Source organism: Schistocerca americana, chromosome 7, assembly GCF_021461395.2.
Source record: "Schistocerca americana isolate TAMUIC-IGC-003095 chromosome 7, iqSchAmer2.1, whole genome shotgun sequence".
Classification (NCBI taxonomy): Eukaryota; Metazoa; Arthropoda; class Insecta; order Orthoptera; family Acrididae; genus Schistocerca; species Schistocerca americana.
In genome coordinates this window covers 517140419-517166334 of record NC_060125.1, presented here as the reverse complement: position 1 = coordinate 517166334, position 25916 = coordinate 517140419, and the positions used below count along the sequence as shown (strand labels likewise).

Genomic DNA, 25916 nt, shown 5'->3' with positions numbered 1-25916 from the left:
TATCTCACCATATCGAAAATAAGAATGAAATCATATATTTATATGTTTTGTGATCATACCAACCTAGGTCACTGATAAAATACCAGGACATGCCCATGATGCAGGCTGGTTGTGACATTACGTTTCCTGGTGACTGAGGAATCAGAAGTATCTGGTTTTTGGCCAAAGAATAGCACAGCCCACCATTTCAGAAGTTGTTGTGGGTGTACGCACTGCAATTTGCAACTCTTTAATACTTGAAGGTGCACTTGTGTTATTTTTCAAAGTTTGGAAAATGGAATGCAATGTGCTACTCAGAGCTTCGCACTCATCGTCTGTCGCATTGGGTGAAACTGCACTGACTTTCTCGCCATCACTGCTAGTATCTCTTTTCTGGCATACTGAAATAAAGCAAGAGATGCAATTAAAGCAAACATGAACTTTCGTAAGCTAAGGCATGACGATACAAATCAAAAATTACCATGTAACATTATTCGCATATTACTCAGAAAGAAACGATTGCCAATGTACTGTATTATGATACAGCGTGTCACATAGACACCTTCCATCGCTGTATGCCTGAAGTAAGACGCTTAATGCATCTTTGCTCCATTTCATTTCTATAATACGAAGTAATCAAAATAAAGAATGCTTTCACAAACAACTTGTATAAAATAAAGTTTTTTTTCTGCATTTGTGAAAACCTACTTACTGAAAAAGCACGGAAAATCCCCAATACAAATATTGAAATTAGCTACTAACCACCGACAGTAAGCAAATAACAAGCAGAAAGCACTGAGGTACTCCCTTTGGGCATGTGTCAGTTGTCGCTACCTAGTGTGCATGCACGGATTGATGGCAGTTTAGAACTGCTTTCTGTTTTGGCGCACGGATAATATGTCTGCTAATTTTTGTAGTTTCACCCACTCTGCCGCCAGATGGCTGTCACCCTAGACCAGTACTGTTTGCGGTGGATCGTTGTGTAATACCCACCAAACCTGTAGGTGGGAGAACCAATAACACTAACAGTAGATCTCAGTGGAATGTGTTCCTTGTGGATATTGGTTAAGCTATACAGATAGACTAGAATTCTTCAGCAATACTGCTGTTTTTCTGCTGTATCACAGTGTAGGATCACATTTTAGGGATTTGTATGTATTATCCTCCAACAGTGATAATACTTTGCTACAATACTCTATAGCATTAAGGACCACTGTGGTATTTCCCTTGTCAACCGGAAGTACAACTAGATCTTATCTCTCCACAAAGCATAGAATCCCTCTCTGTACGCTCTGCTGCTGTTTGATTGAGGAAGCTTGGCTGCGATTAAAATGTGACTTGTGGCAAGCCTTACATGATCAGTAATGTCCTGTGGGATCACTGAATACAAGGTTAAAACTTAATCCATCCAGAACTCTGCTTGTTTGAACCTTAGGTCCTCCATAAATTTTTGCCAAAGAGTTATCTTGCTATCTTCAGATGCCTGATGAATGCTGGGCTGGTTCAGTTACCCAACAATCATCTTGATTCTGGGTCAGTGTACATACAGAAGCAGGGTGATCTCAGAGCATTCAGGCCAACAGTGAATGTGTTACATCACTATTTCAAAGTTTGCTAAATAAAATATATGTTGAAGTTCCACATGATACCTCTTGAAAACTACAATATTTTGATGTTATGACGATTCTTTAAGATGCTACAGACCTCCCAAAATGAGAGTATTTGTGAAAATGTCATAACAAAAGGAAAAATTGTAATAAAGAAACCAAAGGTGATAGAGATCTGAATTTATTTTCAATAAATACTTTGTTCACAGTACTATGACACGTGATTAATACATACACGCTTCTGAGCTCTTTTTGGAGGAGGGGGGGGGGGGGGGGGGAGGACGTTAATTGTCTTGAAAAATGATGAAGTGGAAGGAACTGTCAGCTATGACATTAATGCATGAAATTCTCAAGCTGTCAAAATATTCATACATAAATATGAGAGGATCTGATTTTTTTGTTATTTAGAGATTATTTTTTCCAAAAACCTCATTGTAAATGTTCTGAAATGTCATGCTACGTTAGTTGGTCATTGTACATAGGGAATGTGCAATCAGTGTGGGTAATACTTGGCTGTATAAAATGTGACGCTTAAATATTTAAATTGATCGCTTATTTTAAGTAAATGTCATGCAAAACTGGTATTTCTGAATCAAAATAATTACTTACAACATTACAAGTGAGTGGGAAAACAATTCATAATTTTGTTAAAGAACATTTTATAACAAGTATCAGAATATATATACCATTTTTCTTTTTATGATATTATTCACAAATTATTGTAGTCTTCTGTCATGATTTTACTTTTTCATGACTTTCTATGAATTATAATTGCCTACAGTCAACACTGCACTGTTGAAAAGGGTTCATTTGTTTTTTTCATCTGCTTCTCACTGAACTTGTATAGCCAAGCTGGATTTGCACATAGACAAGGATGATCCAGCGAGAAAAGTACTTGGGAAACGGAAACTGCTTGCTGATCTTTTGATGGTGGCCATTTGATAGCATTAACAGGACTATCAGGAGTCCTAAAGGAGACGGTTATATCTTGCAGTTCATGAGAGACACTATTGTGCCCCACCCACCACTGATTCTCATACACACAAGAAATGAAGTGGCTCTCTACAAAGTCTTCTAATGTATACTGTGGTCTTGCATTTCACATATAGTAACAGGCTGCATTTCATGGAGAACCGTTGTTGAAATGTATGTGCCACTCTGGGATGCAACCCAGTAGTGACTTGATTGAATTCCTACCACAGGCTTCATAGCAGAACACTCCTCTCTTATTTTTAAATGGAATTCCCTTAATGTACTTTCATTTAAAATTAAGAGTTTCATGCTTGTTATTAGTGTTGATATGGTGTGTACAGATCCAATAGCATCTCTTGTAACTGCTGGAGATTAAATCTTGTTGCAAGATGTTTACAGATACCTCCTACCCCATCACATGTACTTTTTCCATGACCTGTTGCTGAAAATATCCATTTTTTTGGTCTTAATTCCTTTACCACAGTGTTGACCAAGCTCATAAAGTTGAAAGCAGTTTTTATAATGAGATGCTGCACCATCAGTCACATACACATGTGTAGGAAATAGGAAACGCATGGCCTCTAGATGCCATATCATCAATTTACAGGCTGACAGCATAGCATGTATGTGCATTGTCATGAATGAGATCATCACTGACAACAGCAAAACAGTGTGATGTTCCAAGGAAGTGAGCAACACATGTGACTAATGATACCTGTGATGTGTGCCAGTGGTGACTTTGAATTTTGTTATGCAAAGCAACAGACTAGTTCTTAGCAAAGTCGAAACGAAAAATTAATGTGTCTGGGATGTGGCTGATTTTACTACCTCTGTAACAAACTTCTCTGGCTCTGCTGTGCTCTTCACCAACTCTCCTCCTCCCCCCCCCCCCCCCACCCCCACCAGTGCATAGGTAACATCATTGTCAGTATCCTGAAGGTGTAATGCTTCAACGGTCATCACTTCAGCACCAGGACTCATTGGACAGTCCTGCAACCAGCATTTATCGTGCAGCTCTTGACATATACACAGAAGCATCAGGTCCATCTCTGTGTACTTTTTTCCTGTGACACTGTTTTATGGAAAAACAGACAAGTTTCAAATTAGTGCAGTAAATACATGTGCATACTTCCTTCACTGGTTGACATTTTACCTATTTTGGTCATAAGGAGTAGAATTTTGTGAGACCAATTTTTAAATTCAGGTTCTCCTTTTTCGTTAGGAGATTTGCTTCTCTTATTGATCTTGTCACATATCTTTGTACCTTTTTAACTTTTTCACCATTTTCACTAACATAGATAACATCAGCCTGGTTAGGACTTTGCCTGCTGCAATCTTTGCCATCACTTAGATGCCCACAGTAAGAGTCTGGGCATGCTGCAGGATCCCCTCACTTCTAAACTGTTACTGTTATTACTCAGCTTAGCCGCGAGTCCGTAGAGGGTGGTATATGTAACGTACAGTATGACTGGTCAGCATTTCCACCTGGAATTTCCGAGTGTAAGTTGGACCTTTCTTGATCCTCCTTGGTGGGTCGTGTCGTCGGATTTCCTCCTACCTCTCGTAAATGTCGTCCCATGCAGATTCTTCATTGGCGCATTGGTTGTCTCTGTCGGTGGAAGCTAATTATCTGAAATTGCTGTCGATGAACTTTGGGGTATGTATTTACTCGAAATTAACATTCAGAATGCCGTAATATCACTTGTATTCCTATTAGATCAATAATGAAACACTCTTGTCACAAACAACTCGTAACTGAGAGCATGGCTACCATCGAACATGACAGGAAGAGCTCTTAACGCTGACCGCCGATTTTGGCGCTCAGTCCATATCTCTTACTAGTTTCGTCACAGTTCGTGGATTTCCGATCAAGTTTGTACTTACTAAGATATGCATTTGTTAATAAACGGGTGTGAATTTTAACAAGGCAAAATTATGATAAATAGTTTTAAACATCCAGAGGCTCCTCCTAATATTCATGTTGTCATAAATGACTTTAATTATTAAATATAAACAAACAAAATCGGTGACTTTGGCTCCAAGATGGCGGTACATCCCGTCGTGTATATTTCCCAGGCTAACGCTTGTTAATACGGTCCAGCGCCAAGCCCCACCCCACTATGCGCGACATATGGTCGCTTCGTCACGTAGCCAGCCAGCGTGGGAAATGCTCTCCGATTCATGGCCGGCTACGGACTACAGCACTTCCCAACTATCATGAATACATCAATAAGAGACAATAATTCATTAAGTCTGGTAAAAATGTCTTCCTCATGTAAGAGGCATCTTACAATGCCCAAATACTCTTCTCATTCTTTATTTTATGAGTTTTTGAAATCAAATGATGTGAGGAAGTGGGTAGGTATTTTGGTATCTGCTGCTAAGAGTAGCTACCTGGTATCAGTGTCAGTAACTTTACCATCTCATTATAGGTTGCTGCGGAGATAGCAGTATTTAGGTTTTGAAACCACACATCACATTGTGTACACTTATCACTATCTTCAGATTTTACATGAAGTGCATCTACATTATACACTTCACGAAGTTCTGAGAAGATGTTGCTAGTCTAAAACTTGTTCCAATTTTTTCCGCTTTTCTTTTTACATACTGCTTTCTTTTTGTGCTTCTTGCCTTTCCTGGACATTTAAGGGGGGATATAGTCGGGCTACAGCAGACTTGCTAACATGCAATCTATCAACCTGGGACACAGCATCTATAGAAAACTGACACACACGGACCGATACCAGCACAAACTATCAAACCACCACCCGAGCCAGAAAAGAGGCATGATTAATACGCTCGTAACGCGAGCAGGATGAATATGTGAGCCACAGCACCTCAGACGCGAAATGCAACACCTGGAAAGTGTTCTGAGGAGCAATGGGTACTTCACAAATTATATTAGAAGTGTAACAGAGCCAAACACTCGGCGAAGTAAGGAATCAGAAAAAGAAATATCGGGTATGGCCTTTCTGCCATACATTCCCAGAGTGACAGACAGAATCGGCCGTATATTGCGCAAACATGGCGTAAAGACGATTTTCAAACCGACAAGGAAGATCAAAGAGTGTCTTAGATCAGCAAAGGAGAAAAGGGACCCACTTGCAATGTCGGGAATATACCATATAGCATGCATATGCGGAAAAGTTTATGCCGGAATAACTGGACAATCAATCAACAGCAGGATCAAAGAACATAAGCGGCATTGCAGGCTGGGAAAGGTGGAGAAATCGGCCATGGCAGAGCACGCACTGAGTGAGACCGACCATGTGATAAAATTCGCTGACACGGAAGTTCTGGCTGTAGAGAAGCACTATCACGTGCGCTTGTTCAGAGAAGCTGTAGAAATACAAAAACACGTGAACAGCTTCAACAAGAAAGAGGAAAGCCTTAAGATAAACGGATCCTGGCTTCCCGTACTGCAACAAATGACCGTCGCAGGTAGCAAGAGGATAACTGCACCGGAAATGACCGCTGACAAGCCCTCTGACGTTGGCGTGCCAGGTAAATATAGTCTACAGCCGCGAGCTCGGCTCCAGTTCACCACCGGCAATGGAGGGTGAAGCTTTGACAATGCTAGCCATTCGTGCTGGCGAAACGTCAGTAAAATCATTAGATGAATGTCGGCCGAAGAACCCGAGACAGAAGCCAATAAGCAGTTTCTCAACAAGTGGCCACAAAAGCCTTAACAATTTTGAATCTGCCAACAACTTCACACCCAGGAATATAAACATCTGCTTTATCTTCTTCAGTTTCAGATTTGTGTGATGGTGATTGTTTGGGCGGGTTGTCACTAAATTTATTCTTCTAGTGAGTTCCTGCACAATGGATGTGATGCTAATACCGTTACTTGAGTATGAAGATATTTCTGCAATACACTGTGTTACTTTTGGAATACGTCTTTAGGAGAGGAAATGAATTACCGAATAAAAAATACAGCGTGCCATTTAAGTCGTACCGCTGTTCATATCTTTGCAATAAACAAAGCTACAACAAAGGCATTGATGCTGATTGTTGTCCCCTGGATGGCTAAAGAACATTTGCTCGAAACATTTTATAATTTGCATCTGGAAAAACAGTTATTTAGGGTGGTCAATGATAAATCGGACACTCTTTATATTTTTTCCAGAGAAATTCACGACCACAAGTTGACATGACCTGTATGATTTGAGATGAAATCACCCAGCAGTAGGAATCAAACTTGACAGGAATATAGTAATCCCTCAACCCGTATTACAACACCCCTTGCTGGCTGAATGAGGAAGTCTCGGTGAGAGGCCAACCCAGCATTAATAAACAGTAACTTGAAGATGAAGATGACAGTGAGTGTTACTGCTGAAAATTTGCGGAGAATCCATGTTTCAACCTGGAAGAGCACTTCACTTTAATTAAAATAATATGTAATGTTGAGTAGTCTTCTGCTGCAGTAGTTTAATAGAACATGAAATTTAAAAATTAGATCAGTAAGTAGGAAAAAATGCTTTTGAAGTGTCATCAATAGTTCCTAGTTAGTTAGTTTCTTTGTTAGTTAGTTAGTTACTGGCTTCTTTTATCGTATTTCTATCTTTATTCGGAGACATTAATTTAATATATTTTTGTAGCAAATATATGTGATGAGAAAATTTGAATGTTTGTTTTAGCTTGTACAAATCTGTAAAAGTAATCTTTGATAATTAATGTAACACAAATATGCTTCTCAGTTCAGGAGTTCTTGTTTGACAAAAAGAAGAAAACAATCAGGCAAGTGCAATGCATTTTACAGATTTTACTCATTCATCATTGCAGTTTTATTACAATTTTTAATTGATAACCCATCTAATACACTGGTTGTTAGTAACATAAAATTAATTATTTTATGATTATGTCTATGTGCAATTGAATAAGTGCTATTCATATTTTGCAATAACAATGACATATTCTCAAAAACATTTATATACTTTATAATTACTTGCATCCTCAAAATAGTACAGCAAAAACTATTTTTTCTTTTTATTAAATAAGTATGTTCTTGCATGATTTTGTTTTAGGGTTTGTCATTTAACACGTGAAAAACTAACTGACTTGGCTTGTATCTTATGCTCGCTGTTCGTGCGTTACTTGCTTTGATTTACCCATACTGTGTGGTTATGGATATGTGTATCATAGGTTGGAACTGTTTGTAAGATGGACATTCTTAGTATGGATTGTGGTGTCATTCAGCAATTGTTAATGATCTCTCTTTTTTCCAGTTTCCTATTGAAATGTCAATGCCATGGATACTCACAGATCACATTTTGAAGACTAAGGAGCCCTCTATGATGGAGTGAGTAATTTATGTATCATATGAGAAGGGAATGGGGCAGTGTTGTAACCTCTTCCTGGTGTTAATTCAGTCTGTACATGGGGCAAACAGTAAAGGAAGTCAAGGAGATATTTTATAAATTAATTATGTTTCATGAATAAGAAGTAAAAACATTGTGGTTTGCCAGTGTCATTGTAATTCTGTCAGAGATTGGAAAATGACGTGCAAGAGCAGTTGAGCAGAATGGATAGTGTCGTAAAAGAGGTTTTATAAGATGAACAACACAAAAGCAAAACAAGGTTAGTGGAATGTAGTTGGATTAAACCAGGTGATGCTGAGGGAATTCAGTTGGAGAATTGAGCCACTACAGGCTGTCATTGAGTTTTTCTTTTTGGGCACCAAAAAACTGACAATAGTTGAAGTAGAGAGGATATAAAATGGTGACCGCCAATAGCAAAAACATTTATGAATAGGAGAAATTTATTAACGCTGTATATAAATTTAAATGTTAGGAAGTATTTTCTGAAGGTATTTCTGTAGAGTGTAACCTTGTACAGAAGTGAAATGTGGAATATAACAATTCAGACAATAAGAGAATAGAACCTTTTGATTTATGATGCTACAGAATAATGCTGGGGATTAGGTGAATAAATGCAATAACTAAAGAGGTGGTTTGAATCTTTAATGCTTGCTTGTTAGGTTTCAGAAAGTTTGTAAGTCCTTACAAAGCCATTATCAGCAGAGCAATCAACACTCTATTTAGCAATCCACAGTCCATCCCAGCTGTGGTGGCCAGATTCGAGTAGATTCACAGTCTTTACTTGGTGAGCAGTATGTCTGTGGAGTTCGTGGCTGCTGCTTATAAAGGCATTCTGGTCTCTAGGTGGCAGGGCTGGCTGAGTCACCACGTACACTGCTTGTCCTGAGTCGCTGTGCGCCGCAATTACTTTGACTCGATAATGTCCGTATACAGAATGTCAGAATTAATGTTGTTGTCCGGGCAGGGCACAAAATCCCTTAGCTCAGTGAGTTAAATAATTTACATAAGATGGGAAAAATGGCAACAATAATACATTGTTTTTATGGAAAATGGACAAAGTTGTTGTAAGCTTGATTGGTTCACCGAATCAATGCTCGCTCACTGGCCAAAAACTAATGACAAGAAAATGTTATGTGGGAAAAAAACCACCTTTGAATTGCTTTTATAAAGATGAAAAAAACGATGGACATGACTTTTTGCATTATGTGTCAGTCAGTGTTTCAATGTCTTGTGTGATGTCAGAGACTGTGAAGTTTATCCAATTTGTACATCCATGGCCAGCACAGCAGTCACCTCTACTTGTTCAGTGTAAGCCACTTGTCCTGCATATGAACTTGTTTTCACAGCCAGATTTACAGTTGCAAGATCTAATGTGAAGCACTTGCTCTGGTGTTGGTTTGTCTTCATTCAGAATTGGTTTACGCTGACCAGCATTCGTGACTCATCCCCATTTCTTCCCCCCATGCATACTTGAACCTGTAGGTAATGATGAAAATCAGTTAAAGGTAGTATCTTTCTTACCTGTTGATAAACTCAGTACGAATACTGTTTATTCACTGCAGATGTTGACAGAAGTGTGACCCAATCAAATGTTGTTTTGATGGATTGCTTTGCAACAGTCCTGCAGAACAGCTGATGTCTGGCACTGTCTAGGTTGTCTTCAACACGATAGCCGTTCAAATCTAAAAGGAAATATTCTCCAGCTGCTGTGATTTCTTGGTGTGTAGCATCTGGTTTGTTGAAGACAGAAAGTCTTTCCCTTAAACAAGTGCCTTCTTTGAACTTCTTAAACGATCCCTTTTTGCCTTTTCTGAACATGGCAGAAGTTGTTGCATGGGAAAAAAGAAGGTTGTTACAAAGATCTGTTCACTGCTGAAAACATAGCATTCAGCATTTTCTTTCCTGGTATTAGCATTTGGAGGTTAACTACAGCGTTGGGTATAGGAGCTATTAGGACAAGAAGGTCGATGACTTTGTCCACTATTACCGACGCTGCACTGTTCTTGGCATTATGCACAGCAGTCATTACTTTCACAATATTCATGTCTCCAGGAGCTTGAATTGCCTCGATCCTACCTCATGTCAGATGTCACAATAACAGAATGATGAAGCGCACTTCATTTTTCACATAAATCAAAACGGCTTCTCGATGAGATGTTGAGGGTGTGTTCTTCACTTTTGATACTTGGAGAGTTGTAGCCATTGAAGACCTAAGTGACAACCAGACTACAGTGATTATTGATGTGGTTGACATAATGGACGCAGAATTGATTGTAATTTGCTGGCCATGACAGCATGACCCAATGCAGTAGGAACCCAACAACTATAAACACTGCATTAGATGGAAATCAAACAATGGAAAATCCAGGATGGAATGTAACAATACCAGAGAAGGAAAGTTGCTATTCACCATATAGCAGAGATGCTGAGTCGCGATAGGCACAATAAAAAGATGCACACACTCATGGCTTTTAGCCATTTAGGCCCTTGTCAGCAGTATACACACACACACACACACACACACACACACACACACACACACACACTCACGCAAACACAGCTGGCACAAACGTCTGCAGTCTCAGAGAGCTGAAACTACTCTCAGTTTCAGCTCTGTGAGACTGCAGACATGTGTGCAAGTTGTTTGTGTGTGTGTGTGTGTGTGTCTACTGCTGACAAAGGCCTTAATGGCCGAAAGGTATGAGTGTGTGAATCTTTTTACTGTGCCTATTGCGACTCAGTATCTCTGCATTGGATGGAAAGTTATTTTTGGGTGGTGCCAGCTCTACAAGGATGTCATTTAATGTTGACTTAAAGTCTTTCTGCATCAACAGCATGTTAAACACTGCAGAAATCCTTGCTGTTATTTCATATTTCAGGTATACTCCAAGGGCATCAATGTTGCATACAGCACACTGCTGGCGATGAAGAAATTTATTTGGGTTTATTTTGATGACAGTGTCTTTGATCTTAACCATTATAGACACACAGGCAAGAGTTGTGACTTCCATTTTTTTCTCTGTAAATAGACGTCATTGAATCGCTGACACTCAGTCAGTTTCATTGCACGCAGACCAGGTGAAAGAGCTTCGTCACAGGAAACACTGTCATTAGCTACCATCCCAGCAGACACAGTCAATAGAAGGTTGTTTGGGCCGTAAAAAGGATTGTGTAAATGAAGCCAGCTCAATGTTGTCCCTAAATGTGCATATCCCGAACTTTTGTGAGGCACTTGTAGCTCCACATGTTGGTCAGAGATTTCAGAGAACACTCCACAGAAATATTTCATGACATTGATTACATGTGTACGTGCAGTCATTGAGCACACACGTTTCCAAACAAGTGTCCATGCATGAGCTCGCCCACCATGTTCATATTTCTCATCAAGACTTGCTCTATAGTCATGTCTGTCCACATGCTTGACCATAACTTTTCAGATTGTCGGACAGTGAAGTAGCCTCAATTGACGAATTGATGGTACTCCAAGGGAGTCATGATGTTTCCAACCTGCAACATTTGCTGTAAATGATTGTAAGAATATTTTGCATAGTTAAAGTCTCAAGCAGTGTGGAAAAATGGAATCACGCCTTGGATGTAGAACAGGTGAAGGGCCAAATCTATCTGAATGTCCTGCTCTGATAACCTGTCTCATGATTCCATTTCAAAGCATTGCAGTGCGCTGTTCACATGACATACGGTGTTTTAGTTTTGCATCAAATTAATCTGCTGTCTGAACGATGCACTCTAATGAAAGAACGCCATAAACAAATATTGTGCCAAAATATATGGAATATTAACTGTTTCTGACTTCTTCAAAATTTAAAACAACATTTTAAAGAAGTACAATTGATTATTTTAGCATTTGTATTTTTATCTTTATTTTTAGTTGACGTAGATGGCAAAACAAACAGTTTGGCTCAGAAATGAAGCCAATCGGATCCTTGGCCAATTATGGTGTTTGACACTCAAAAAAAAATTCCAAGATAGCAGATTTTCCTCAGAGTGAATTTTTGGGGACATATGGGATTTTGATTTGGACATCATCATTTTTGGCCAATTTTAAGCTTTTTTCCCAGATATCTGGGATAGTGTGATTTTTTTTTTTTTGTTGTTGTCTAATTTGACTCTCTCTGCTAGGGAATAAGTGATTCAATTCCTGGTTCTGGGATTGGGATGGATGGAAATGGGATAAACTTTGAATGGTGCTATCACTACTAGAAGTTGAGTAATCTGAGTCCTAGTTCTGCAATTTTATGTTGGAACAGGATGAGCTGTTGATATAAGACACATCTTGTTCCTTAAATAAGCATTATGCCTGACGTGCAGTCTCATGAGCTGCAGCAAGTTTAAGAACCTTTTGTAGTGTTGGATTGCCCAACTGTAGTGCTTGTGAACATACTTTTGGTCTGAAGCAAACCATATGGTTACACCTCGTGCAAAAGAATCTCCATACAATTGGTGGCAACTGGAGTTAGCGCATGTTAAGTGGCATTTGTAGGAAAGACCTTGAAGTTCAGCTGTGTACAATTTATTAGAGTGTATGACTTTTGTTCATAATACGAATAAAATAATTTACAAATATTTGAAAATTCTGAAGTTTGTGTGTCTGCTATGGCTTTAAGTTTGCAAAACAAAATCAACAATTTAAAATTAGTAGACAGAAGACATGCACGTTTGAATGCTACATCAGAAATGTTAACTGCCTGGAAGTGCAGGGAGAGGTGCCAGTTACAGCTGTCCCATTACTCAGCTTCTGACTGAAAAGATGGAAATAGCAGTGGCTCTGCTAGTCGAAGCAGGATTTGCTGCTTGAGCTTGGCTTGCAAAGCCAGCCACTGTTTCAAGTGGGACTGTTACTGTTGACATTGTTGCTGTTGATGTTTTGCTGTTTCAGCATTAACTGCTGCTGCCAAAGTTTAAGAAACTCTGGGTCCATGTGCACCTTCACTCAGTGAGTGCTGAGTTGGAGTTGTGTGCCCCTGAACTGTGGCTGGAATCCTCTTCCTCCTTCTGTACACATTTTTTTGGTACCAGAAAATCTGCAAATCCTTACAAAGTGATTATCAGCACAGCAATTAAGATTCTGTACAGCAATCTGTAATCCATTCCAGTAGAGAGTAGCACATCGTGAAGATGAAGTCAACACTCTTCACTCAGCAAATTATTCACCCACAGAGCTCCTGGCCATTGCTTATAAGGTATTCTGACCTCTAGGTGATGGGATGATGTAGATCAGCAGTGCACCACCTATCCTGAATTCCCATGTCCCACAACCTCTTTGATTCGATATTTTCAGTGGCGGAATTGATGTTATCTGGGCAAAATACAAGAGAATTGAATTGAGGTGAAAATACGAGGGCCGTTCAGAAAGTAACCTCCGGTTGATTTAAAAAAAATACACCAAGTTAAATAAAAATATTTTAATATATACATCTTACAACTACATAGTCTCCATAGCGATTGAGGCACTTATCGTATCTCTTCACAAGCTTTGAAATTCCTTCTGCATAAAAATCACCCGCTTGTGCCTGGAGCCAGCCTGTGACCGCATCTTTGAGCTCTTCGTCGTCATCAAACCACTGTGACCCGAGCCATTTCTTCAAATGCATGAAGAGGTGATAATCACTTGGCGCCAGGTCTGGGCTGTAAGGTGGATGGTTGATAACGTCCCACTTGAGGGACTCAAGAAGGGCCGTTGTTCTGCGAGCAGAGTGAGGACGGGCGTTATCGTGCAAAAAAACGATACCGGAAGTCGGCATACCACGGCGTTTGTTCTGTATAGCCCATCGTAACTTTTTTATTGTTTCACAGTACACGTCTTGATTAATGGTCGTACCACGTTCCATTAATTCAACCAACAACACCCCTTTGGCATCCCAAAACACCGTTGCCATCAGTTGTTTCTGGCAGAAAAATCTTGCGAGGCTTTTCTTGGTTTGGTAGGCGAATTTGAATGTGCCCACATCTTTGATTGTTCTTTTGTCTCAGGGTTCACGTACTTAATCCAGGTTTCGTCACCGGTCACGATTCTGTTTAACAATGGTTCTCCTTCGTCCTCATAACGTGACAGAAAGTCTAATGCAGAGGCCATTCTTTGAGTTTTGTGGTGGTCGGTAAGAATTTTGGGCACCCATCGTGCACAGAACTTACGGTAACCCAATCTTGCTGTCACTATCTCGTACAAGAGAGTCTTAGAAATCTGTGGAAAACCAGTAGACAACTCCAACATTGAGAAACGTCGATTTTCACGAACTTTTGCATCAACTGTCTGAACGAGTTTGTCAGTCACCAATGATGGTCTACCATTCCTCTCTTCATCATTAACGTTTTCTCGCCCACTTTTAAATAAACGTACCCATTCACGGACAACTCCTTCACTCATAACTCTTGGTCTGTACACGGCACAAAGCTCACGATGAATTGCTGCTGCAGAATATCCTTTGGCTGTAAAAAACCTTATGACAGCACGCACTTCACATTTGGCGGGGTTTTCTATTGCAGCACACATTTCAAACTGCCACAAAAACTAAACTAGCGCAGGTACGACGTTTACTCGACCACGGCTTGATGCCGACTGACCTGTTGAGTGCGTGAACGCACAGATGGCGTCGCTACTCCCCCCAAAACCCGCACTGTGACCAATCGGAGGTTACTTTCTGAACCGCCCTCGTAAATCTATGGCGCAGCTTGACTAGAAACAGTGGTTGATCGATAGAACACTTCTTGTGGCATTAAAAAATTGGCAGTGTGGTAGTGGAAGGAATTGTAGAATTTTTGGGTGGAGGTGAAAGGGGAGGGGGGGGGGGGGAGTTTGGAGAGGGAGACCATAGTAAACAGGTTCACATGGCTGTAGGTTACAGTGGATATGCAAAGACGATGACGCTTGCTCAGTACAGACTAGCATGGAGAGCTGCATTAAACCAGTCTTTGAGCTTAAGACTGACACAGCAACAGCTACATCTACTATAATGTTCCTATTAACACTCTGCTGTCACGACAGCACAGTGGTGTCATGCCCGAAATAGCGGTCAACAGCTGGCAACACCACACCGGTGTTGTCTGCATAGTGTTGCTCAGTGGCCGGCGACACCACAGTGGTGTCGTGAGCATAGTATTGCGCAGTGGCCGACGACAGCACTTTAGTATCTTTTGCCTTCTGTTTGTGGTTTGTTTAGGTAACAGTACGTTATACACATGTCAACAAGTTTTTGTTTTTATGAGTACTTGTGCCCTTTCATCATGGCAGATGAAAGAGACAATAGGATTATTTTCGATGAATGTGCAGACGTCTTGTCTGACATTCCGGACGACTTGGCTGATTGGGAAGAAGACATGGGATATCAAAAAAATGAAAGTGAAGCAGAATCTTTGGAAGATAGTGAAATACATCCAAGAAGAATTCAGCGAACTCTACGGTTCCAACTGATTCGACTGAATCAGACGAAGAAGACAATGCACAGTGGTCAGACTGTGATTTACCGAGGACCAATAATAAATTTGAAGGATCTCTGGGTCCAAACATATTTCCCAAAGATACACAGAGCATTGAGGATATCGTAGAATTATATATTGGGAACAATCTGTTTTAATATATTAGCAATGAAACCAACAAGTACTACAGTCAAAATTGCAATAGAAGGAAACTGGATTTAAAAAATGCCAAATTTGTTGACATTAGGGAGCCCAAACTTAGAAAATGGTTTGGTCTTGCTATCCTTATGGGAATTGTACAAAAAACAAGTACCGATGATTATTGGTCAACGAATCTGTTGATAGACACACCGATATTTTGCAAAATGATGTCCTGCAACCAACACAGACAAATATTATCAGTTTTACATTTTTCTGACAATAGTAATAAACCATATAATGCCGCCAGGCTTTGAAAAGCAATTTGTAATTGATTATTTTTCCAAAAAGTTTAAAGAAATGTTTAATCTAAGTTAAAACATTTCAATTGATGAAGGAATGATACCATGGCATGGATGGTTGAATTTTAAAGTTTACAATCCGTCAAAAAACTATTGACACCTTCTGATGGAAAGTGGCATCACCTCTGCATGGACAGTTATTATAACAATGTAGAACTTGCAGAGAAGTTACTTGAAAAGAACATTCGAGTTTGTGGAACGATACGGCAAAATAGAGGATTTCCGAAAAATTAAAGTGCGCAAAAGTCAATATGCATGAAGCTTGTCATCAACGGAAAGGTGACAAGCGGCCGGCAACAAGCCAAGTGATCGGAATTAACGCTGCCGGCGCCAAGCGAATAAATTTGTACGAGATGTGCGGATGGCAGAGTTTTAATTTATCCATGTTAATGGTGGTTGAGCTCGTGACTGCCGATCAAATTACCTGAAGGACTACAGCAACTAGCCACTTCTCATATAGTTTTACTTATGGTAAGGTGCATTGTGTTTCCTCCCATCTTCAGTTGGTGTGATAAATTGGTATCTTCATAAATACAATGTTTTTATTGACTGCATTTTCAATGCTGCAGGTGCTCTGTGTAAAACAGTAATTTTTTTTGCTACCACACTTCCTGTGTTGTATATTCATGTTTAATTAATAGGTAGGCGAATTTACTTTTATTGTGTATTTGTGTTTCTTCATGTGATAATGCTACTATACTTGATGTAGCATTTCACATTCAAGTTCAGTTTAGGAATATAGTAATTTTGTTGTTGTTTCAGGTATGTTCTGTACCCATTGGATCTGTATAATGATAGTGCTGTTTATGCACTGACAGTATTTCGTAAGCAGTTCCTCTATGATGAGGTAGAAGCTGAAGTGAATCTGTGTTTTGATCAGTTTGTTTATAAACTGAGTGAACAGATTTTTGCTCACTATAAGCAGCTTGCAGCAAGGTGCGTCAATATGCTATTTATAATATATAGTGTGTTCATTTTAACCAAAGGCAGTGAAATGTCTTAAACTACACATCGGATCAAAAAAAGTTATAATTCCAATTTGTTTGTCTTGGAGGGAGACATTCAGTGATGCCACACTCAACCCTCTCTCCTCCCCCTCCTCCTTACACGGGTGGCATGGGGCAACTTTGAAATCTTCAGTGGGAACCTCCATTTTTTATTGCAGATTAAAATTCTATGGCAAATTGACATATGTTTTCTCTAAAACATTTTCTTCATTTCAACATAGATGGCACTGTAATATGAGGAGTGTAAATGGGTATAAAATCATAATTTATGACATGCTACTCAATGGCCCTTGAGTATCCAATGGCATGTGGGACACCACCTCCATGCTGCATGGATTGGACAGGCCAGTATTTCATATCTTCTAATTGGGAACTCCATTTGCAACATTGTATTCCTCCAACATAGTGAACAGGGAACTACTTGATGCACTACTGTGGCCGTGGCTCGAGGCAAACGCTGCTTTACCTTTCCAGTTTGAGTATATGTTCAAATGTAGTACTGCCAACTTCAATACCGTTAGTGATCTGCGTTTCAAATGACCGTAGGCAGGACAGAAGTATATCTGTGGTAATGGTAGCACAGTCGTTTCTGATGCTGATGACCATGTCTTCTTGGCCTGTTGGCGCACGTTATCTTTTAAATAACCTCACCGAAAGATATCTGACAACATCAGATTCAGTTAATAGGATGACCTCTGCCGATCCACCAGCCCATGTAAATGCAGTCTAATACCTGTCATGTTTCAATTGTGTAATACACTGGGCAGCCATCATGCTGAAATTACATATGTTGTGGAATGTCCAGGACAAGGTTCTGCAGTAGTATCAGTAGTTCCTGTTCTACAAACATCTATATTTGTGTCCATTCAGTGTGCCATTGATAAAATACGGACCACTGAGTTTGCTCCCCCTGGTGCCATACCATACATTAACTGAGCAACATTGATGGCCAGCTTGTTGTTACAAGTGGGGATTGTCTTAACTCCAGTAATGCACGTTATGCCAGTTAACACTACCATGTTTTGTGAATGTAGACTCATTGGAATATAGTACCTTGGCAAATAACATGGGAGTTGTTTGCATTTGTTGACGTGCCCATTCACAAAACACTATGTGATTGAGGAAATTGGCACCATGAAGTTCTTGATGCAGTGACACTTGGTAAGGATGATACTTATGATAATGCAGTATTGTGACAGTACTACCTACAGACTTACTGGAATCACAGTGTCATTGCTAGATACTTATCTGTGGGTTGTGGTGCACCGCCACTGGTACAGCTATTTCATTAGATTTTCTTGTAACACTAACACATTTACTTTGTTTCTTTTTGCTGGTGTGTATGCTGCCATGAGACATAAAGGCAAAATGAGTGAGAGTGAGCTTTCTGAGGAAAACACTCAGCGTACAAGGCAACAGCACCCTCAACATTTCTCCTATGGTCTCCATAAATCAGTATCATTTCAATTTTTTCTTTTGTGTTTGCAACATTCATTGTGTACTTTCATGTCTGTTTTCCAAATGAGAGGTAGGTGTGCAGGCAGTAAACACTGCACAAGTATTATAATGTTTAGAGCCGCTACCTGTTCTACATCTGCACAATATGCGAGGTCCAGTTGCAGTGTACTGCTTGTTATGATACGTGTAGTTCGCTACTCGGCCACAGTGGCACATCGAGTAGTCCCCTGTTTGAAATGATGATACGTTGGAGGAAGACAACAAATGGGGTTTCCAAGTAGAAGTTATGAAATACTGGCCTGTCCTACCGTTGCAGCATGGAGTTGGGGTCCTACATGCCATTGGATATTCAATTGCCATTGAGTAGCATGTTGTAAATTACGATTGTGTGCCCATTTCTGTTCCTCTGATTACAGTGCCATCTGCGAGGTTTCAATTGAGTATTTCAAAGTTGCACCCACCACCCACACTCAGGGTAGGGTGGATTCTCAAGTGTGGTACTGTTGGATGTCCCCCTCCGAGACAAATTGGAATTATAACTTTTTTTGATCGGATATGTAGTTTTTAAGATATTTCAGTGTCTTCAGTTAAAGTCAACACCCTGTATATCAAGTTATGCACCTACAAGCAGTGTGCAACAGCTCATTGTTTTTGTTCTAATTTTCAGCATATTGTTGGATAAGAGGTTCCGTGTTGAATGTGTTGCCCAGGGCACATATCTCTTGCCATATCCTCGTGCTAATCGTTATGAGACACTCTTAAAGCAGAGACATGTGCAACTATTGGGCCGCTCCATTGATCTTAATAAGCTTATAACACAAAGGATAAATGCAGATATGCAAAAATCACTTGATCTTGCTATTAGTAAATTTGAAGCAGGCGATATTACAGGAGTAGTGGTGAGTACATGTACATTCCTTGATGCTGTAAGAGTTTGTGCCAAGAAATGCTAAACATTATTCTTGTTGAATGAGTTTCCAAATAATTTACAATGGTTATCATCATCATCATCGTCTGGATAAAAGCTTCCTCTAAACGTTCCTTGCATTAAAGTCTTAAGCTTTACACATCCCCATTGCGCTGAACATTTTTTTTATTGACTTGATCTTATCTCTTGGAAGTTACATGTCATTTTCATTGCAGTCTTAATGACATCTTCCAGTTCACTTTATCTAATTTACGTTTTCTTGCATCTCCTAGTAATTCTCAGCATAAAACTCTCCATTGCTTGAGGAATTTCAGGTTTTGAATGCTTTTCACATTAATGTTCTATGTCTCTCTGCCATAATATGAAAATGGTAATATACACAGATTATAAACTTTCCTTTTCAGACAGACTGCAAATTAAATTTTGATGACACTGTATAGCTTACTAAAAACATCCCAGGTGATCTCTACCTTTCTGTTTACTGACTTTGTTGCCCATCCAGTCATTGTTGTCAGCTGCCCTAATACAAAATCTCATCAACTGCTTGTATGATTTTATGCACTACTTGTATGTTAATCTATCATTATGTATTATTTCTTCCCAGATTCCTTGTGACCATATGAACGAAAGGTAATCATTAATAGAACAGTTCATTGCGTACTCCTCAAAACACTGATTACAAATCTTAAAATTAGAAATAAGTTAAAGAACAATAAAACAAAAGATTTATGATAGTATGTGCAAATAAATAACATATCACAGTGAAAGACTTTAAGCTATTGCAATAAACTCCTGTAGACAATAAGCTCTCAGTCTTCAGGCCACGAATGGCCGACTGGAACCATCCGACTGCCGTGTCATCCTCAGTGGAGGATGCGGATAGGAGGGGCGTGGGGTCAGCACACCGCTCTCCCGGTCGTTATGATGGTATTCTTGACCGAAGCCGCTACTATTCGGTCGAGTAGCTCCTCAATTGGCATCACGAGGCTGAGTGCACCCTGAAAAATGGTATCAGCACATGGCAGCCTGGATGGTCACCCATCCAAGTGCCGACCACGCCCAACAGCCCTTAACTTCGGTGATCTCATGGGTGTATCCACTGTGGCCAAGGCCATCCCTGTAGACAATAAAGGGTGTTTCAGGTTTGTTTCATGTCTTTTGACAATTGAACCTGCAGGTTGTACACACTTTTCTGTATAATGGTCAGAGAAATGGTTCCGAATGCAAATTGTTTTCTGTTGAGTCTTGTTTGAGTGAATGTTGTAATTCCTTCTGAATGAGAACATATTAACTACTAATCCTAAGAGGGAACCAAGCAAAGTGGCACAGTGATTAACACATCCAATTTGCTTCCAGAAGGAGTGGCGCTTTCAGCCCTCTGTTTGACCACCCACATTTGGGATTTTCCTAAATCATTTACAGTAAATACCAGGTCGGTTCTAACCAATTTCCTTTCCCATCCTTGTCCTACCTGAGCATATTCTCTCTCTCTCTCATGTGACCTCATTGCTGATGGGATGTTATACCCAAATTTTGAGTTCCTAAGTGAGAATTATGTACAGGGAGTACAAGGCTCCACAATTCTGAAATGCTTTTCCAACAGGGTTCCCTAAATTTGTGAACTAACATGTTTTTGTGAATGCACATAATTTCTCTAAAACAAAATGCCGTAGGAAATAATAGAGTGAAACAAGTGATTATGCTTGTAGTTAAGATAGCAGCATTCAGTTTTGTACAAGACCCTGAAGGTAAACTTCCCAGTACACTTGTTGTGTGTTTTCAGTGCTAAGTATTAAAAATATCAGATTTATGATTATTTGATTATCCTTTTCTGTAACATTTCACATTGTGAGAATTACAGATCGCACATTGTGTACTGTGTTTTCTTGCTGTTCAATAATAATTTTCTCTTTGTGTTGCTCTCGGGTGCCGAGACAGGTCAGCCATTTATGTAACAGAATATTTTGTCAGCATACTTTATCACCATCTTCAGGCGATGCCTGTAGAATGAGTGTCTTCACTACATTGCACCCCCATCATACTGTTATCGCTCCCCACCCCTTCTGTCATTACCCAGACACATACCATATTGGGTGGAGTGGTGGAAAGAAGTTATCAATGCTGGGCCTGAGCTGCATCCCCTCAGTGCTTCTGCCACCCCCATTGGATGTGGAAGTCACTCTTGGCCAATGCTGTGACTTCAGTTGGCTGAGTGCTGAGTTCCACGCTTTACTGAGGGGTCTCTGTCCTGATTGGTTAAACCTCAGCCACTTATATTTCAAGAGCCTCCATGAGAACACTATCCCAAAACAACTTCAGTTCTCAGTAAAGCATGGGTCCAACTCTCAGCCAACTGAAGTCACGACCTTGGGTGAGACCAGTTCTCACGCTTGACAGGTCAGCAGAAGCACTGAGGGACCAGAGTTAGTGCGTAGCATTAAGAAATTGCATCCCATCACCAGTCCACACGATGCGCGAGCAACTGTGTAGTGAGGGGATTGGAGGGGTGTTATAAGAGTATAAAAGACGTTCAATGTAGTGGAGATGCTCATTGCACTGGTATCGTCTGAATATGATGGCTAGGTACATTGTCGAAATATCATGTTACGTAAATGTTTTGGACACCAAGATAAACTGTTGATCTGCCAGGAAAGTGTACGATTACACAACAACCTTCTCTCTATATGCCACAAGCTTCTGTTACCTACTAGCTTATTGCCTCATTCTCTTACATGCATACCACATTTTTATAGCATTTGTAATATCTGAAACAATTTTTTTTAATCATTTGTAATATTTAGTGACAAATGTGTAGTAAAAAAAGTGGTGGACCCAGGATAGAACCCTGTGTCACCGCCCACTTTGCAGCATCCCAGTCACATTTAGTTCTGTTGCTGTTCTTTGCACTAGAGGAAAAACTTTTGTCTCCTGTTTGCTAGATTTTGCCAAATTCCATAAAGATCGAGAAGTATAGAATGATCCCACAATTGAACATTTTTGTTATACGGAGAAGTTACCCATTGTCCGCAACTTACCATTTAAACCTGAAAGTGCCTCTTGCGCAAACGAGTAAATTTAATTTTCTGTTAATGCTTCTTTGAGTCCGAGTTACATATCTGCCAACTTTAAGATGTGGTACTACTTTTTCATGTATTGCTTTCGAAAATGCTAGTAGCAAGTAAATTGTCCTATAATTGTCTACATTATTATTTTCTCCATTTGTGTGAGACAATTTTACTAATGAGTATTTGAAGGTATCTAAAAACTAACTTTACCTGAGAGACATATTGCTCAATTGACAAGAGTACAGGGCTATGCATTGTTCACGTGTCTCTATAACTCTACTTAAATTATTTCATCATAGTTACTGTCTACCCTCTAGTGATTTATTGATTAATTGAGTACTCTCCTTTCTTGTTTCTTGTAGTTGCTTATGACATAATTGTCTTGGAGCGCCAGCTTTTTAAAGTTCTGCACACTTACCTGAACCAGTAAAATTTTGATTTAACCTTAAAACCATAGAAGTTGTTAAATATCTTGCACAACTCTGGCAGACCTCTAACAGTTTCATTCTTCTGTAGAAGAAATGTAATATTTTGGGACTGACCTCATACATTGTTATTTCTTTAACTGAATAATTTTATTTTTGTTTTGAGTACTGCCTTTTTTTCCCCATAATAAATTGTTTTGGCCTGGGTAATAACATTCTGCAGCATTTTGTAACATTGGCTGTGGCAACATTCTATAACTAGGATGTGTCTGTCTTTCGTATTATTAAACAGCTTCCATTTCTCCTACTCCATTGGTTATCAAAACTGGTTGCTTATTGGTGCCACATTTATGCTTTGGAGAATGGCTCATACATTATGATGTTTTGTTTTATTAACCCAGATTGATCTGAAGATCACCATTATTGATCTAATATAGTAATCAAATTAAAAAATACATTAAAACCCCTTGCAGTCAAGAGACTTATACAAATACTGGCACTACAAACTTTTAACATATGGATCACTGTACTTTCATTGTAACATACACCACACTTAAGCCATAAATCTTTCTGATTATGTTGCTCTAATTTATATTTAAAGAGCAATGTAAACCTAGTAGATAGTGTCGGAAGTTCCATGCGGCTTTTCGCGGATGATGCTGTAGTATACAGAGAAGTTGCTGCATTAGAAAATTGTAGCGAAATACAGGAAGATCTGCAGCGGATAGGCACTTGGTGCAGGGAGTGGCAACTGACCCTTAACATAGACAAATGTAATGTATTGCGAATACATAGAAAGAAGGATCCTTTATTGTATGATTATATGATAGCGGAACAAACACTGGTAGCAGTTACTTCTGTAAAATATCTGGGAGTATGCGTACGGAACGATTTGAAGTGGAATGATCATATAAAACTAATTGTTGGTAAGGCGGGTACCAGGTTGAGATTCATTGGGAGAGTGCTTAGAAAATGTAGTCCATCAACAAAGGAGGTGGCTTACAAAACACTCGTTCGACCTATACTTGAGTATTGCTCATCAGTGTGGGATCCGTACCAGGTCGGGTTGACGGAGGAGATAGAGAAGATCCAAAGAAGAGCGGCGCGTTTCGTCACAGGGTTATTTGGTAACCGTGATAGCGTTACGGAGATGTTTAATAAACTCAAGTGGCAGACTCTGCAAGAGAGGCGCTCTGCATCGCGGTGTAGCTTGCTCGCCAGGTTTCGAGAGAGTGCGTTTCTGGATGAGGTATCGAATATATTGCTTCCCCCTACTTATACTTCCCGAGGAGATCACGAATGTAAAATTAGAGAGATTAGAGCGCGCACGGAGGCTTTCAGACAGTCGTTCTTCCCGCGAACCATACGCGACTGGAACAGGAAAGGGAGGTAATGACAGTGGCACGTAAAGTGCCCTCCGCCACACACCGTTGGGTGGCTTGCGGAGTATCAATGTAGATGTAGATGTAGATGTAGATGTAAACCAGTGTGGTACCAGAATAGACACACCAATGCAACACCAGATGCAAAGGAAAGTTACGCATCACAAGACACAAAGCTTTAAGAACATTATTAGTAAATGAACTACCACTGTCTACTCTGTCCATGCCCTTTGGCAACTCCAAAATTTAGATTGTAGTTGGCTACTGATACACCCATTTTACCATATAATCGAATTTTCTGACTTAGGCAATAGTGACATAGTTTTTAAGAATATTGATATAAAATTACCTTCTCTCTTTAAGAAAACTGGTGTAAAAATCTTTGGCTTGTGTAATAACAAAGCATTTTCTGCTGTATGTGATAGATGGTACCAATATTTTGTTTATTACCTTGAGCTATAACTCTACATTAATTCCTTTCACTGTTAATTTTGTATATTGTGATCTGACAGGGCAACACTAATTTTCCTCAGTGTGCCCCTCCACTGTAGAACAATCTATGATGGCATTCTAGCGGTTCTAGGCGCTCAGTCCGGAGCCACGAGACTGCTACGGTCGCAGGTTCGAATCCTGCCTCGGGCATGGATGCGTGTGCTGTCCTTAGGTTAGTTAGGTTTAAGTAGTTCTAAGTTCTAGGGGACTGATGACCGCAGATGTTGAGTCCCATAGTGCTCAGAGCCATTTGAACCATTTTATGATGGCATTATCTAGAACTGTCACTGTTTGCATTTACTCTGATGCGGAACTCCTTTGTCTGAATTAATTTAATGTCTTTCTTATGGACTGGAAATAAAACAGTGTCAAATCTGGAGAGAGAAATCTCTCCTTCAAAGCTCTAAAATATTTGCTCAGTACAGTATAATTACTTTTCAAGAAATTGTTACAGTTGTCATAAATGGCCACTGTCCCATCCACAGAGAACTCCTTACACAGAAATCAGGTATGATCACTGCTTTAAGGGGAGCTTTAGTATTCCACTTGTATATAAGTGATGCTCTGAAATACAGTTAATGCAAAAGTCAAGGATCACAAATAGTGCATATGATTTCTGTAGTTTCCCTCGTATTTTGAAGAAACAAGCTCATTTATCTTTCTGATTTTCATTTCCCATTTACTGAGCTAACAGATATTGATGGGACTTCGCTCAAGTATAGGTAGTTCTTAACTGACTTCATCATAATAACGGTCTAGCCATTGTACAATCTATAACAGGAATTCCATCTTGAGTGAGCCGTAGCTACTCACTATTCCATCATGTATTAGCTTAACCAACCAACTATTCACAATCTCTGCATTCTCTTTTCCTATTATCTCGCACAAATATTCACGAGGACTGTTGCACCGAAGGTTTGTATAGAGGAGCAGTGTTTTCTATTGCAGCTATAAGAAAATGTTGTGCTTGCCCTTCTCTTCTTCTTTGCATTATTTGACCATCTGCTATTAATGTTGGCAAGTTTAGTATTGAAGTAAAATATTCTGTATTGTTTTTGTGGTTTGTGCTATGATTAATTAACATGTTGCAGACTCAACAGCAGCATTATGACATACGTTAGTACTGAGAATGTTGTTCTTGCTTGTATCCAACTGATGATATGTCTGTAGTATTACCATCACTAAATGCATATCATGAAGTTTTCAATTTTTACTTTGTGTAACCAAAGCCTCTTTAATTTAAGAAATTTCAAGTCTTCCAACAGTGCATCAACCATTAACCTCATTTTGCAATGACAAACAATAACTCTGAATGAATGCTTAGTAATCTATCATGATTTTTTATTTGT

At 39.6% G+C, this 25916-nt stretch overlaps 1 protein-coding gene across 2 annotated transcripts in view; it reads left to right on the top strand.

The window, feature by feature from the left end:
* Positions 1 to 25916, top strand: part of LOC124621852 (cytoplasmic FMR1-interacting protein) — a 150150-nt gene that overhangs the window by 79999 nt on the left and 44235 nt on the right. For both annotated transcript variants that reach the window (XM_047147300.1, XM_047147299.1), the window contains 3 exons: positions 7787 to 7860; positions 16573 to 16746; positions 18943 to 19174. In XM_047147300.1, coding sequence (XP_047003256.1) covers positions 7787 to 7860; positions 16573 to 16746; positions 18943 to 19174 — 480 coding nt within the window. The remainder of the gene's footprint in view (positions 1 to 7786; positions 7861 to 16572; positions 16747 to 18942; positions 19175 to 25916) is intronic.